The sequence below is a fragment of the Osmia bicornis genome, unplaced genomic scaffold (genome assembly GCF_907164935.1).
Source record: "Osmia bicornis bicornis unplaced genomic scaffold, iOsmBic2.1, whole genome shotgun sequence".
Lineage (NCBI taxonomy): Eukaryota > Metazoa > Arthropoda > Insecta > Hymenoptera > Megachilidae > Osmia > Osmia bicornis.
Genome location: NW_025791302.1, coordinates 209,095 through 226,114, shown reverse-complemented (window position 1 = coordinate 226,114; position 17,020 = coordinate 209,095). Strand labels below are relative to the sequence as shown.

At 40.2% G+C, this 17,020-nt stretch overlaps 1 protein-coding gene across 1 annotated transcript; it reads right to left on the bottom strand.

Annotated features, from left to right (window-relative positions):
- Nucleotides 1-3,316: 3,316 nt before the first annotated feature.
- On the bottom strand, nucleotides 3,317-15,469 carry LOC123988944. Its single transcript, XM_046289703.1, has 2 exons — nucleotides 15,337-15,469; nucleotides 3,317-5,892 (listed from the first exon to the last, which is right to left on the bottom strand). The coding sequence occupies exons 1-2, from the start codon at nucleotides 15,467-15,469 to the stop codon at nucleotides 3,317-3,319; spliced, it is 2,709 nt and encodes a 902-aa protein (XP_046145659.1).
- Nucleotides 15,470-17,020: the final 1,551 nt, after the last annotated feature.

Sequence of the window (17,020 nt, the reverse complement as noted above, 5' to 3'; positions counted from 1 at the left end):
AGTTATGTTTTCTATCCAGTACGTATATTTACATCCTTACCGCATTCGAAATTTACATGCGTTTATTTGTTGTTATACACACAGACAATTATTTCTTACAAGTTCAAGTTACTCAAAAAGGGTACATTCATTTATACTACCGTACCATTTTATAATTCATATTTACAAGTATTGACAAGTAGCTACAGTAAGATGTAGTTATTTACAATTATGTACAAGTACTTGTATCTGTTTACAATAATTGTGCGTCTGTAGTAACAAATAAACGCTTGGAAATTTCGAATACATTAACGATGCAAATGTACGTACTGGATAGAAAACATAACTTAAATTCTATAAAAATTGCAGCGCATGTAATTAATTATTAATAAATGCGAAGAGATTATCGCACAGCTGTAATAGTTATTCGAAAGAGACAAATTGTAATTAAAAAAAAAAATTGGATGACCAACGATTTGAACCGTGCACCTTTAGATTGCAAGTCATGCATTTTACCACAGAGCTAACCTTTTGTACACATTAGTTTGTCATACTTTTCAATATAAGGAGTTATTAACTTTAATTGTTAATATCTTTTCAACAATTAACCGTCTACACCGAAAATGGGATATAGGCGTGTTCAACTCGACGAACTCTAAAAGGTCGCAAAGTTTCATGAAGCAAATACAGTCAGGGAAACTATGTATTACTTTTGAAAGGTATAGGTTAGAGTGAATCACATCTTGAAAGTACTTACCAAATGATAAGCAGAATCAACCATATATAGCAGGAAATAGGATGCAAGATGGAATAATGTTGTTGAATAATAAACACGTGCAAGTTTATCTGAGTGTATTTGAACTTTATATGTTGTTGACAATACGGCATGGCATGGTACGTACATTCATATATACTCTTGGTACTGCTTCTAAAATAGCATGTATCTTTTCACATTAACAAAAAGAGCATATAATAGAGGCCTTTCACTAATTGAATACGACAATCAAAATCAAAATGCCATTATTTGATAATTAATTTGGTAGATTTAAAATATAGGTGCAGTTGAATATAAAGTATCAATATATAATAATATGACTTCTTATTCTTTTTATATTTTCAGAATCTGTTTAGACATTGATTGGAAAATTACCACCAAAAATGATGAAGTACAAAAATTGAATAGATACATTAACGATATTAACCAGCGTAGAGTGAAATACTAACGAGGGGAACTACCCAAGTGTTACGCTCATTTATTAATGAAACTTTGCCACCTTGTAGAGCTCGTCGCCCTGAACACGCCTATACCCCCTTTTGGGGGCAGACGGCTAACTGTTTAAAAGATATTAACAATTAAAGTTAGTTACTCCTTACATTGAGAAGCATGACAAATTAACACATATAAATGCTTAGCTCCGCGGTAAAACGCATGACTCGCAATCTAGTTGCCTACGGTTCAAGTCCATGTATTTCCAACTTTTTTTTTCTTTTTTCTTTATAATGATAATTTATCTCTTTTTGAATAACTATTACAATTGTGCTATAATCATTGCATTTATTAATAATTAATTACATGTGCTGAAATTTTTATAGAATTTAAGTTATCTTTTCTATCCAATACGTACATTAACACCCTTACCGCATTCAAAATTTACACGCGTTTATTTGTTATTATACACACACACACACACACAATTAATTTGCATAAAATACGTATATAATTTCTGTCCTCTTGTTATTCTTCACCAATGTCTTCTGCGTCTTCTTCTAATGTTGTAAATATAAATTATAAATTTGCACGGTAGTATAAATGAATGTAACTAAATAAATATAATTAAATAAATTGAACATGTAAAAACAAATAATAACAAATAAACGCGTGTAAATTTTGAATGCGGTAAGGGTGTTAATGTACGTATTGGATAGAAAAGATAACTTAAATTCCAAAAAGATTTCAGCACATGTAATTAATTATTAATAAATGCAATGGTTATAGCACAATTGTAATAGTTATTCAAAAAGAGACAAATTATCATTAAAAAGAAAAAAGAAAAAAAAAGTTGGGAATACATGGACTTGAACCGTAGACAACTAGATTGCGAGTCATGCGTTTTACCGCGGAGCTAAGCATTTATATGTGTTAATTTGTCATGCTTCTCAATGTAAGGAGTAACTAACTTTAATTGTTAATATCTTTTAAACAGTTAGCCGTCTGCCCCCAAAAGGGGGTATAGGCGTGTTCAGGGCGACGAGCTCTACAAGGTGGCAAAATTTCATTAATAAGTGAGCGTAACATTTGGGTAGTTCCCCTCGTCAGTACATTTAACTCCCGTGAATCATTTTTGCCTTTACAATTCGAATAAAACCTTTTCACCCATGCGAGTATTCTAATTACTTTATTATATGACGAATATTTTTCGTACCGCGGTCTCGTACCATTTTTATCGCTATTAACTAGCGTAATTAATACAGAGCATGTTTTGATCGCGGTTTTACGTAATTCAAACTTAATTTCTTCATCATTGCACGTGATGTCTTCGCTGGGCCAGCCTTCCATAGGTAACCGCAGCCAATCGGGACCCTCCCACCATTTTGATGACAAAAGCTGGCTGACCGTACAACCCCTAGACGGTAAATCTGCAGGGTTAAACTGCCCGGGCACGTGTCTCCATTGATTCGGATTTGACAATTTCCTTATTTCTACAACCCGGTTCCAAACAAAGGTCGCCCAATTGCATTGTCTCTTAATCCAGGCTAATACAGATGACGAGTCGATCCAGTAAAAAACATTAATATCTTTAAAATTGAACGCTTTTATAATCGTGTCTGTTAATCGGACACCTATTGTTGCTGCTAATAACTCCAGTCGCGGGATACTATGACGCGAATTACCGTCTTCCCCCTTTACCGGGGCTACCCGATTCTTCGCTTGAACAAAACTAACGGCAACACTTGAATCACGCTCAATACGAATGAATACTACCGTGGCATAGGCTACCTTACTAGCATCACAAAAGGTGTGCAACGTAACTCTATCTGCATCATTAACCCTTCCCAGCAAACATCGTTGTACACGGACTTCATTTAAATTTTCCATTTCGCGACTCCATTTAATAAATTTACTTTTAATATCGCTGCTAACTTCCTCATCCCACGATAACTTTTTCGCCCATGTTTCTTGTAGCATCAGTCTCGGCGCGAGCACCACCGGGCAAATAAATCCCAACGGGTCAAATAATTTATGTGATAAAGACAAAATACTTCGTTTCGTAACCTTTTCAAAATCAACGTCTACTACTCCGGATGCGTTAACAGAGAGAGTGTCATTCCGTTTATCCTACACAATTCCTAATACAGTAACTTGACTTTTGAGAGTATCATCACCGTTGTACTCCCACCCACGGAGATCGAAATTAGCTAATTCCATTGCTTTTCTTGAATCCGCTATGAATTTATTCAAATGATCTATCGAATTCAGACTCGTTACACAATTATCGACATAATAACTTCTAGAAAGTTTCACAATATTTTCGCGATCAAGTAAAACATCTGAACCATTTTCAATCGATTTTATGATTTTCTCCAAATGCATATTGATAACCGCTCCGAGAATAAACGGACTGCAGGAGACACCAAAAACCACTCTACAATGCCTTATTATTACCGTTTTTCCTTCCTTGTCTACCCATAGAAAACGCAAAAAATCTCTATCCTTAGGCCGTAAACTTATTTGTAAGAACGCTTTCGTTATGTCTGAACCTACCCCAATGCTACCTTGTCTGAAGCGCAGTAAAATTGACGTTACCAGCTCGATGAGATTGGGACATTCATTTAATGAGGGGAACTGCCTTTCCCTGGCTGAGGCGTCGAAAACGGGCCTCACCGCTGTTGTACTTCCCTCCTTGATGACGGCTCGATGCGGCAAATAATGCCCCCATTGTTCCTCTTCTTCCTTGGGCACGTATTCGACGATTCCTTCTTCTACCCACTGCTCCAAAACACCGTCATATGCTTCAAATTTTCCGTCCAACTGTAGCTTCTTTATTGTAGACTGAAGGCGACGCACGGCGACAGTTTTACTGTCACTCAACGCTGGATGGTTTTCTACCCACGGCAACTCCACTTCGTATCGGCCGTCCGGGTTTATGGTTACCGTTTTCAAAAACTCTTGCTTCATGCTTTCCTCTTGTTCCTTCTGAGTTTTAACGTGAATGGGATCCTTAATCCCCAAGACTTCAAGCGACCATAAATCAGCAACATTTTCTTCCTTCACGAACATCGATATAGCTGTGATGACAGGGTCCCGGCGATTTTCAGTTCCGGGTACTTTTCCCATAATAGTCCATCCGAGCCGAGTTTCGACAGCTACCAACCCACAGCTCAATACCTGATGTTGTCCCGTTAAAAATTTGCCTGCAATATCTGCTCCAATAAGCACATTGATTGACTGTTCGTGGCTTCCCAAATCCGATATGTGAATATTTTCTTGCAGCTCATTACACCATTCGCCTCTTTCAACCAAGGGCACGTCAACACAAACAACATCTTGATCAAAAGCAGCAAACTTACATGCAAAACTGTCATCTAAACTGACCAGTCTTACCCAATACTTCTTATGCTTCCTTATGCCTGACTTTGTGCCGCCAAACAACGAATGGTTTAATTGCTGCTCCGCAATTGGCTCGTAGGCTACCTGAGCCGCAACCTCCTTAGTAATGTACGACTTTTGGGAACCAGTATCCACCACAACTCTTACAATGCGATCAGTCGTTTCACTCTTTAATTTAGCACGGAGCGTTGGTAAATAAACTTGCGGATCATTACAAACACTAGCCATATTACACTCTTTCGGTATGTTGCCCTTGTCCGTCACAGTCTTTTGAGGACTACCCTTATCACCTTCAAAACTCTCAGCCGGACACATCACTGTAACGTGGCGTCGCGAGCACTTTCCACATTTTACATACACGCGACACATCTTAGCACCATGCCCAATTTTCAAACAGTAAAAACAAGCATTCTTTCGCTTAACCATTTCCCGTTTTTCTGAAAAACTCATTTTCTTCGCCTTGAAACAGTTATCACCAACGTGATCTTTACCTCCGCAAAATATACAAAGGTTTTCGCGAACTTTCGTAGCAAACAGACCAGCCGCACTGGGGACTTCTTTATGATCATGATGTGTACGTGGTTTCCTTTGTCTATTAGCCTCACTGTTATCACTCACTTTTAAATCAAAGCCTTTTACCGCCATCGTAATTCGCAGCTCGTTTTGCACTTTCGCTTCCAAAAATTTTATGAGCCGCGTTAATCGATCTTGAGATTGCGTCGACGTGTTATCTGCACGCGGCGCCAATGTATATTGAACAGCATTACTCCTTTGCCACGCTCGTAGCAACTCTTCAGGTAATGAAGATTCGACTAGCGGAAACAGCAATGCTGCACACTTGTCCGTAGTAACACCCAGCGATTCCAAAGCTCTCAAATAAGACTCGATTTTATCATACAACGTCGATAGCTGCATATTCCTTGTAGGCGAAATCGCGTTCTGTAAGACTAACTGTAATAATTCACGCACATCTTCACGCCCAAATCTATTTTTTAGACTGTCAATAACCTTTTCGTAATTTTCACCAGTTGGCGGATAACTTGTCACTAATTCCGAGGCGCGCGAACCGGGCACTGTAGCTTGTATTAGGTATTGAAACTTATCTTCTCTGTCCATATCTGCGTCTTCGTGAATCTTTTTGAATCGACTCCAAAACGGCAACCACTCGCGTATTTCTCCATTAAACTTGATCAATTCAATCCGTGGCAATTTATAAGTCTTCTTCACCTCATTTGCTCCCGCTGGCAATGCTGTCTGAGCATCAGTTGAGCTTCTCGATTTTAACCGCTCATTAAACTGGTATCCTGCAGTCAAAAATTTATTCCTATATTCAGCCGCATCTTCAGATTCCTTGCACAAATGAGTCTCCGACGTCGACGGCGCGGCGTATCGAACAGAGCGTCTATAATGAGGCTCGTAGTCGCGTTTAACTCATGCATTCTCTCTTCTAAAACTTGAAATGCCACTGTAAAGCTCTCCCAATCAGAAATAGACGCACACTGTTCATTAAAATTGTTCAAGGCCTTCGTAAACGAACCGCGTTGCACAGTCCTTTTCCTCTTTGCTTGATCCATTTTCCGGACTGCGAACGAAATAACACACAAAACTTCCCGATACTAAACAGAAGACCACGAGTCCTGTCACGGTCGCCAAATGTTGGATCCGAGATCGATCAAAATGACCCGGGTAAAGAAAAATCGGGAAGAAACAAAAATACTTTTGCTATACAATATAAAGCAAACTCTTTATTCGCCAACTTGTCTGGCTTGGTTCGTCTCGTTCTTCAAACTAACTCTGCACAGGCTAGAACGTTTACATTCCGACGAAAAACTCTCCCCCATACTTCGTCCCTTTTCCAGGCCATGCCATAAAACTCGTCACTCATCGACGTTCTCGACCAGACATCACCAAAACCTCTCGAGTATACATGCAATTCAACAGTTAGCACACCACTAGCGCTACGCAGTTATCCAGTGCTTCGCATTCCGGGAATTTCCCTTGGTAACTGCGTAGAAATGGGAAAACCATAATAACTTCTTTGTTAAGAAAACTCTTTCCCTCTCATTTGCACAAAGCGTCAGCCGGTCCAACCAGGATCATTATTACCTGATCGAATGATAGTGTGAAAAGAATGGATGGATGAATATGAATTTAAACGATGGAACGAAGATGAATGAGAACCTTTATAAAGTCTAACGTCGCGAACGTTCGACAGCCGTTCGAAAATCAAGGGTTGTTTAAAGCAATAAACACTATTGTATCCGAAATTCTAAGAACTGCCTATCGACAACGGCAAATTTTGAACAAAGGAACGTTCTCGAAGGAATGTCTAAATTCATCGCTTACGAAATGCTGAATCCACCGAAATAATTATGCGAATAGATTGTAAATGAATGCAAAATCGGCATTTCGATTATCGTAAATGCATCATCCACTTTTACACTGATAAGATCTTTGTTACAAATCAGGAAGTAAATAATTTTGATCCTGTTAAGAGGAAATACAGGGTGTTCCGTAACTTGTGTAACTCTTGGAAACGGGGGGTTGCTGGGGTGATTCTGAACAACATTTTCCTATACCAAAATGTCGTTTGAAGCTTCGATTTTGAGTTATTAAAGAAAAACACTGGCCAATCAGAGCGTGCGCCCGGCGCGCGCTGAGCCGCGGGAGCGTTGGTTTTCAACGGCGCTCGGTCGTGGTTGTGAACAAATGCATTGGCACAGCGTAGGTATCAAGGGAAGAGTGCGACAAATGTTACATCGTCTTAAATGAACAACAATGTGAAATCATTCGTTATTCATGAATAACAAAGACATTTATCGTACTCTTCCCTTGATACCTACGCTGTGCCAATGCATTTGTTCACGACCACGACCGAGCGCCGTTGAAAGCCAACGCCCCCGTGGCTCAGCGCGCGCCCGGCGCGCGCTCTGATTGGCCAGAGTTTTTCTTTAATAACTCAAAAACGAAGCTTCAAACGACATTTTGGTGAAGGAAAATGTTGTTCAGAATCACCCCAGCAACCCCCTGTTTCCGAGAGTTACACAAGTTACGGAACACCCTGTATACGGATAACGGTCTCATCTATTAAATTATATATTTTAATTTCAAACCCATTTTGTGTTTCAATCTAATCAATAATATCGTTTGATAACAATAGTTCATCATTTGATAATCAACTAAATCAACAGCCGCATTTAGAAGTTATACATGTAAAGGAAATACTGCGCAGTTTCTAGAAAACCGTTGAAACTATCATGGCAACGAAATAGAAAGAAAGAGGAACACCAAAGAAAGGGAATGAAGGATCTTCGTCTAGCTCGCGCGTCTTAGCCAATCACCGGGCACGCGACACTACCGAACACGTGCCACGATTTGTCAAACCGTCCCCTCCAAGGACGATGATCGCGCGACGGGCCCTTCGACCGTCGATCTCGCGCAAAATTTGACACTCTTGATCGATCAATCGTCGAGGTACGTGGTCGGGAGCCCGTGTGTCCGAAAGACAGAGTTATTCGGAACTTCACGATATTTTCTCTGCGGTAAAGTCCTCCGCGTAGCGAGGTAGAGTGCCGTGCGAGTTAAAATAATCAGAATTCGGAATAAGGACTCATAGACGCGCACGTTAAACTTTCCTTCTACCTAAATCTCTATCTTTCTTTCTCGTTTTAAATCGTTTGCTCGCGTAGAATTTCGTATTAACTTCATTTCGGGTAATTAAATATTTATATATTCTTTTTCCGTTCGTATTCGTTTGTCTCTCGTCGACGTACTCGTTCGTTTAATTCATTATCGCCGCGACAAGTGCAGTGATCGCAAATTTTACCGTTCTTTGGTGTTCCAGATTTACCAGCGAATACTACATAGAAATCTACAAGCAAATTTATTATCTTGTAATAATTAAACAGCGTTTCGGTAAGTCGATCCAATTACCATTTTTGAACACGACGACTATCTATTGGCAAAACGGGCGATCTGTCCAGCCCTTCGGGGTTCCGAGAATTCTCCGGTCAGATCGTTCCATCGTAAGAGGTATCGATTAATACGTTCAATTATTATCGTGCTGCGATTTCGTTTTCTATAATTTCTTTCCTATTACATAAAAGGGACACCTTAGTCCAGCCCTTTCGAGGGTGCCGAGAGTAGCTCCGGCTGGGGTGTACCCTCACGGCGGAAATACGCCAATTTCGAACTAATCCAAAGGAAAACGAGGTCGGAACAATCATTTCGGTAATTATTGAGGTTAGGTTACACCTCACCGATTTTGATGAAATTTAAATATATTGTAAAACTCAGCATTTTGAACAACTTTTTCCTATACATATAACCGCCGCTCGGCCATAGTTTTCGAGATATTTTTGAAAAAACAGGCGAAACTAACATTGAATTCTGGCCATCCGTGTGTGTCCGTGACAACGTACACATCAGTATGAGATCGCCGCTTTTCTACTGTTTTTGCAGGCAGCAGCACGGCGACCGACATCAATATACCGGACCGGACTTTTGCTTATAACGTGTAGTTCCACCATTGTTTGATATTTGCCGACTGCTTCGAACGTAGAAAAGGACAGCGAGTGAAAAAGAGGACGGAGCGAAAACAAACCGTTCTATATCAGTGAGGCAACACTAATGCAACAACGTAACTTTGTTATTTTTCATTTTTTTTTTTATAAAACTTTTTCCATGAAATTTCTGACATTTCTCTAATTAAAATGATACCAAACACGATATAATTCGGACCATATTTACTTGGTGAAACTGATAGTTTCATTTTATTAATAAGACTACCAATAAAATGAAACTATCATTTTATAATGAAATGCAAATATTTATATAATCTAATAAAAACTGGTTATTGTGATACTGTAGCTGATTGAACAGATACTTGAGATAAAACTTTTTTCTAATTTAATAGAAATGATAATGATACATAATAAGTTGTTTCAAGTAAATATGGTCCGAATTATATCGTGTTTGGTATCATTTCAATGAAAAAAATGTCAGAAATATGATGGAAAAAGTTTTATAAAAAAAAAATGAAAAATAACAAAGTTAAGTTGTCTCACCGACATAGAACGGTTTGTTTTCGCTCCGTCCTCTTTTTCACTAAAGGTCCTTTTCTACGTTCGAAGCAGTCGGCAAACATCAAACAATAGTGGAACTACACGTTATAAGCAAAAGTCCGATCTCGAACGTTTTGCTTATAACGAGTCTACACGGTAAATATGGTTCGAATTATATCGTGTTTGGTATCATTGCAATTAGAAAAATCTCAGAAATATCATGGAAAATGTTTTATAAAAAAAAAATGAAAAATAACAAAGTTAGGTACTTGCATTAGTGTTGCCTCACCGATATCTGATCCCAGATCATGTTACGGTACTCGGCGAGCGAGCATCGCGGCGTCTCGAGGGGTATACCCCCCAGTGGTGGGGATAGTTTCTTTGCAATTAACGTAGAGATCTTTTTAGCTTATAACGAGTCTATACTGTATATATACATATATTACGGGTGGGCTCAAAAATTAAATTTAAGTAATTTTCATGATTTCGAGTCTCAGTATGTGTGTCTGGTTGCCGATAGGCGACCAGAATATCACTTTACCCTAACATAACTTAATTCACTAATTAGGTAGAGTAGATTGGGTTAGGTTAGGCTATATTAAATTCCCAGGTGCCATCATAGCTACGATACATTGAAATCATGAATGCAGAAATACACAATGTATATATTGGTCATTGGTCGCCGTGCTGTTGCCTGCAGAAACAGTAGAAAAACGGCAATCCCATACTAATGCGTACGTTGTCACGGACACACGCGGATGGCCAGAATTCAATGTGTTAGTTTCAACAGTTTTTTCGAAAATATCTCGAAAACTAAGGCCGAGCGGCAGTTATATGTATAGGTATATGTAGGATATGACTTCCGATTGGTCCCGTTAAAAAACATTTTGCATTTTTTCATTCCAAACGCTTTTTATTGCAAAAAAACGTGCTATTTCATGTACGTGCGGTGTACGTTCGCCGATTACTCCGAGGCGGATATACCAATCGGAATGAAACTTTTTGCGTCTTGTACAGTACAACTCCCCATTGGTCCCGTAAAAAAAATATTTTGCATTTTTTTTATTCCTAACGACTTTTTTTTCTAAATGTACGTTCGCTGATTACTCTGAGACGGATGGACCAATCGGAATGAAATCTTTTGCGTCTTGTAGGATATGTTCTCCCATTGGTCCCGCTATAAAAACATTTTTTATTCCGAATGGTTTTCATTATTGCAAAATAAAAACGGGAAGTTTCTAATCTCAACATAGAATGACTTCAATGATCCTTTAATATATTGTCGGGGGCATGATTCTGAACAACTTTTTCATTATGCATAATTAACGGAAATCTTTAGTTTTCGAGATATTCGTGAAAAACTATTGTTATTTTTTCTGCCTTTGTTCGCCGATTATTCCGAGACGGATGGACCAATTGGAACGAAACCTTTTGCATCTTCTAAAGTATGTCTCCCCATTGGTTCCCGTTAAAAAAACATTCTATATTTTTTCATTCCGAACGGTTTTTATTGCAAAAAACGTACTATTTCATGTACGTACGGAGTATGTTCACCGATTATTCTGATACGGATGGACCAATCGGAATGAAACTTTTTGCATCTTGTACAGTATAATTCCCCATTGGTCCCGTAAAAAAAATATTTTGCATTTTTTTATTTCTAACGACCTTTTTTTCTAGATGTGCGTTCGCTGAATACTCCTAGACGGATGGACCAATCGGAATGAAATCTATTGCGTCTTGTAGGATATGTCTTCCGATTGGTCCCGTTATAAAAACATTCCGCATTTTTTTATTTCGAACGGTTTTCATTATTGCAAAATACGTTCTGGTTCAAGGAATGCACCGATTGCGATGAAAGATTTCACATTTCGTAGATCATTCCGCGATGATCCGATTTCCCAAAATTTATGTAACTTCTTATTGTTAATAACTATTGTTATTATAATAAAAAGCCTATTCTTTAGGGTTACCCTCCAAGGAATATACCGATCGCGATTTTTCAAACTTGTCCCTGCAAGTAAACTTCGAATACTGCTCGTTCCACTAAAAAGTGTGAAATAAAATAATTTTTAACAAAAAAAAATCCGACTTCAAAATGCACTAAAAAGTATAAAATAATTTCCATTTCATTTATATCTGTATTCCACAGCTATTAATACAATCTACTTAATCATTAAATAGGATACCAAATACATTTCAAAGTTTTCGGAGGCGGCGCAAAATTAAAAACACCCGAACAAACGGTGCTGCCAATAACGATTTCATTGCGGTATGGCAAACTTGGTAATTAATAAGTCGTACGAGAAAAATTATAGGTCCGGCTGAAAACATTTGTAGTTGTAACGATTATCTCAGAAATTGGTAGCACTCCTGATGTAGATACTGCAGTTCACGAGAGACCATACTTAACTCGCCAGCTCACTAGGTCTAGGGAGAGTTCTAATAACGTGTGTTCTTCCCGTCTACAGCTTGCTTCTTATTATACTTTGCCATCATATAAGTGGTGGGCCGAAATATATGACGTACGATAGCTGACAACCGGTGATGATATTGTACAGTTTCACGATACAATGAAGTTCGTATTATTGTAGGATCGGGGGGAATGAAACAATATTAACGTGAATCGTTTGTTTAGTGTGGTGTTTACTAAGTATCTTAAGGCTATGGTTATTCAACTTAAACTAACTAAATTAAACTACGCTTAAACCCAATCGACCGTTATATTTCGCCTGTTCGCCTAACAAGTTACGCCTACGACGGTTTTGTTTCGACTAACGCTAACCGTTATCGTAACCTTTCGCGGCGGCCGTGTCTCGACCCGCCGCGTTGACAAAAACGCGATTCATCGCACTGATCTTTATTTTTGTATATATCGGGCCTCGGCCGTTGTTAACTGCACGCGCCTAAACACGGTTGTCGCGCCGTCTTTTTCCGTGTTTATGCTCGCGTGCGTTGGCCTCGTTGATTGACCGTGTCATCGGCCCGGCCGAGCCGCGGACATGAGCACCCGTGGATGCACTCTTTTCCCACATTATTTTTCAAAGAAAAAATTATATGTTTAATTTTACGCCGCCTCCGAAAAGGTTGAAATATATTTAGTATCCTATTTAACGATTAAGTAGATTATATTAATAGTTGTGGAATACAGTGTAACGTGGTGACACCCGTGCCCCCCCCGTTACAATCGCTGCGCTTCTCCCACTCACATTCCCACCTAACGCTAACATGTAACCCTTCCCTCACCTCACCCCTTTCTCCCAGCCCACCGGTGTCGGGCCGATGGAGGCGACGAACTGACCCAGCCAGGATCACCCTCAACAGGAGCTTCGAGGCCGGCGACAGACCCACCCCTCCAACGAACAAGGAGCAACGTGGGACTTCCCAAAAACTCCGATGAAGCTGTCCAAAGACTTACACAAACGTCCACCCGGAGCCATCTGCCATCGCCGAGCCCGAAGACCTCAGCCCACCCGTCATCGAAGGATGTCCGTCAGCCCCATCGACTCCGATCACCGGTATATCGAAGATCGATAATCGATCCATCCCGTTGCCGGAAGAGGCCCCTTCCAAACCCCATCCCCTCCCCAAAATATCCCGCGACGGTCTCGTCGTCGCAGCGGCGACGACGAGCCGTCAATGAGCCTAAGGCTACAGTAGCGAGCGTATAGAGATTTTGTTGAGAGATAAGAAAAGTATAAAGAGATTTCAGAAAGCGTAAAGCGAGTTAGAGCAGATTTATAAAGTGTGTGGGATTTGAGTGAGGCGTTGAGGGTAAGCCCTTCCGTTACTAATAATTGCATCATATTGTTTGAGCTCGCAACGGCCACCCCTTCTGTTTCGACCCCCCGTCTCTTCTTGTAAAGCTACGCGTAACGCAGAGACCCCGTGAGAACCCATCCTGACCCTGCACCTTCCTGTCCTCTACGATTTCCTCCTCGCGTACTCCCCCGCGAAGCTATGCGGACGAAAGTGCCCGAAAACCCATCCATTGTGAACGCTCCCGAAACCCCCTTTCCCTTTTTTTGGATTTTGATCGCCACGGTAATTAGCTGGCGCCCAACAAACTTGTATTGCATAAAGCCCCCGTATAGAGTGTACCCACGTTACAAAAGGGTCACAACAGACATAAATGAAATAGAAATTGTTTTACACATTTTAGTGCATTTCGTAGTCGGATTTTTTTTTGTTAAAAATTATTTTATTTCACAATTTTTAATGGAACGAGCAGTATTTGAAGGATACCGTAAGGATGTTTTGTATTTTTATTGGATACCTAATAACTGTCAACCAAGAAAAATATATTGATCAAATTTAGATAGTTAAATATAAATAAAAGAAAACAATGTGAATAATATTGTTTTTTAATTATTTTTATTATTTATATAAACATTAAAAAAATATATATATATATACATTGTGACCCTTTCGGGGGTTCACTCTATACTATTCTATAATTCTCTATTACAAACGTTGGGCGCCAGCCACTCGCGGTGGCAATCGAAAATTGGAAAAAGGGACAGAATGGGGGTCGTTACAGGGGGTGGGACTCGTGGCACTTACGTCCTTACAGTCTCGCGGGGGAGTACGCAAGGAGGACTTGTCGAGGGTTAGGGAAGATCTCAGGGTGAGGGAGGTTTCTGGAAGTTCGTATACGTTACGCGTAGGAGAATGTTGTGGACGGGAGTAACAGGGGCTGGATAAAAGGGTTCGTAAAATAATGTGACGACGGATAACCGGCGCGATACGCGGACACACAAGCTCGCAATCGAAGATCGCCGTTGCCGAAACTCACACAATGTCTTTATACAATGTTAGATATTCCAAGGGACTCACCCAAACTCTTACGCACTCACTCTTTACAAAATCTCGATAACTTTCCAAAAATCTCTCTTTATAAAATCTCGATAACTCTCCAAAAATCTCTCACAAATCGCTTTCTTAGGTAGCCCAGGGCTCAATGACGGCTCGTCGTCGCTGCCGCGACGACGGGTCCGTCGCGGGATGATTTTTGGGGAGGGGATGGGGAATAGGAAGGGGGCCTTTTCTGGCAACGGAATAGATTGGTTATCGATTGTCGATCTGCCGGTGTTCGGGTTCGATGGGGCTGGCGGATCTCCGGCCGTGGCGGGTGGACTGAGGTCTTCGGGCTCGGCGACAGATGGCTCCAGGTGGACGTTTGTCTCAGCTGCTGGGCCGCTTCGTCTCTTTTTCCGAAGTCCCGCGTTGCTTTTCCTCTCCTGGAGGGTGGGAGGTCTGTCGCCGGCCTCGTAGCTCCTTCTTGCGGGTGATCCCTGTTGTCTCTTGTCCGTCGCCTCCATCGGCCCGACACCGGCGGGCGGGGGAAAGGGGTGAGGTGTTAGAAGGGTTAAGGGTCATTTCTAGGTGGGATTTGAGGTGGGAGAAGCGCAGCGATTGTAACGGGGGGGCACAGGTGTCACCACGTTACAAAGTATATTTAAATCATACGTAATATTTATTGGAGCCGCCGCCCCTCCCGCCACGCGGCCATTTATCGGGGTACCGGTGACGTGTCCCGTCCGCTGTTCCTCTTTCTGTAATGTAAAATTTAAAATGTTATATAGTTCAAGCATGTTGAAATTAATTTTTTGTATTATTTACTACGCAAATGGGATAATAATTTGTTCGAAAAGATCTGTGATACTTACTACGCTTCGGCTTCACCTCCGCCTCCGGTTGTTGCTGCTGCTGATGCTGTGGTTGTTGCTGCTACTGTTGCAGCGGCTGCTGCTGCTGCTGCTGCTACAGCAAAGCCTGCTGCAGGGTCTGTTGCTGCTGCTGCTGCTAATGCAGCCATGATTGCATTTTCTGAAAACAAAAGAGGAGAAATATATATATATTTAATGCATATTTTTGATTAAATCATATTCATTTTCCATTGAAGTTGGAATTATACTTACGATCGATTGGTGAATCTTCCTTTTTTTCTGTGAAAAAAATTTTCATTAATTAATGAAAAATATTCTGAATTTGTGGATAAAGTTCCGAAAAGCAATCACCCCACAATTTTTTTTTTGAAACTCAGTATTCTTACGTCTTTTATACACTGATTACGAATATCGTCATTATGTTTCATATCGGTTTAATTTTTGTGTCGAATCGACCCGATTGAGAAAAAGGATAAACTAGCCCGCGGGACTGGCAATAGTTCGATGAAAGATTTTTCTGAACAATGAATGTTTTGATGACGACTTGACTCTCACACTCATCGCGTGATTGCGAAGCGTGCGTTTGAAGTTGTCAATTCTCAGATCGAATTATGAAAAGCAATCCTACGGGACGCGGGACGGATCACGTAAGGGCAAGGACGTCGAACTGTGTTGACGAGCTGCTAACGGTTACATCGAAGCTTTGAATATACGATATTCAACAAATGTACAGAAATTTGGCGACTACTTGATTTTCATGGTAAAATAAAAATTATAATTTTTTACGTTTATCTCTGTGAATACAATTGTTTCTCACAAACAGAAGCAGCACTGCCACAAAATAGCAAATCCTAATATCCGGAAGTAATCGAATAAACGGATCTACGTTTAATTTCTTCACACGTCGCTCCCACAAGAATTTACAAATAATAATATTGTTTGATAAAGAATTTGTTATTATTTCGCCAAAGCGCTGCCAGCCGCATTACAATAGCCAAATAGTCGGCAATTTTTATTCACTATGATATTCCTAATCAGCATATAGAAAACACGCAAGAATACTCTTTTAAAAAAAGAAAATCGGGGGCAAGTGATTTTCAGAATTAAACCCAACCTGTGAGGTTGCGGATTGATGGATTTCCTCGGAAAGTGTCTTGCGGAAGGATCGCGGTCGAAGGCCGAATGGTTTTGTGTGTAATATGGAAATAAATGCACGCACAATTCGAAAAGCTTTGTTCTCGCACTAATTCACCTTTAAGAATAATTTATTGAATGCTAATAACAGTGCATAGTTCAATAAGGCTTTATGAGACCGGATTAAAGATCTAATCACTAAACAAAGAAATCGGTTTTGATTTTATAATCGGCTTGTTCGTTTCGCTTCGGCTGCTCACTAGGTCACTAGGTGATAATAATAAAGGATAAGTGACGAGCGCAGTTAAATACAACAGGTTCGGCTGTTGTCGTGACGAGGGAGGGAGACGGGCGAGACATTCGGGAGACGGCGAAGTGTTTGAAATTTCTATGTTATCCGAAATATAATATGAGCCGGTTATGGCAACGGGATTTTCAAAAAAAGAGAAACCGTGATCCCGAACACAACCAAATCATCCACCAGTGAGGACTAAAGTAATATATTTTTTAAAAATATAAAATATTGGTACTTGTAATTTGGTACTTTCTGATATTCACTCTGCAAC

Coding starts and splice junctions, on each gene's coding strand:
- LOC123988944 (XM_046289703.1), bottom strand. CDS start 15,469: ATGGCTGCATTAGCAGCAGCAGCAGCAACAGACCCTGCAGCAGGCTTT. Junction 5,893..15,336: donor AGCAACAACCGGAGGCGGAG/GTGAAGCCGAAG, acceptor TTTTGACTGCAG/GATACCAGTTTAATGAGCGG.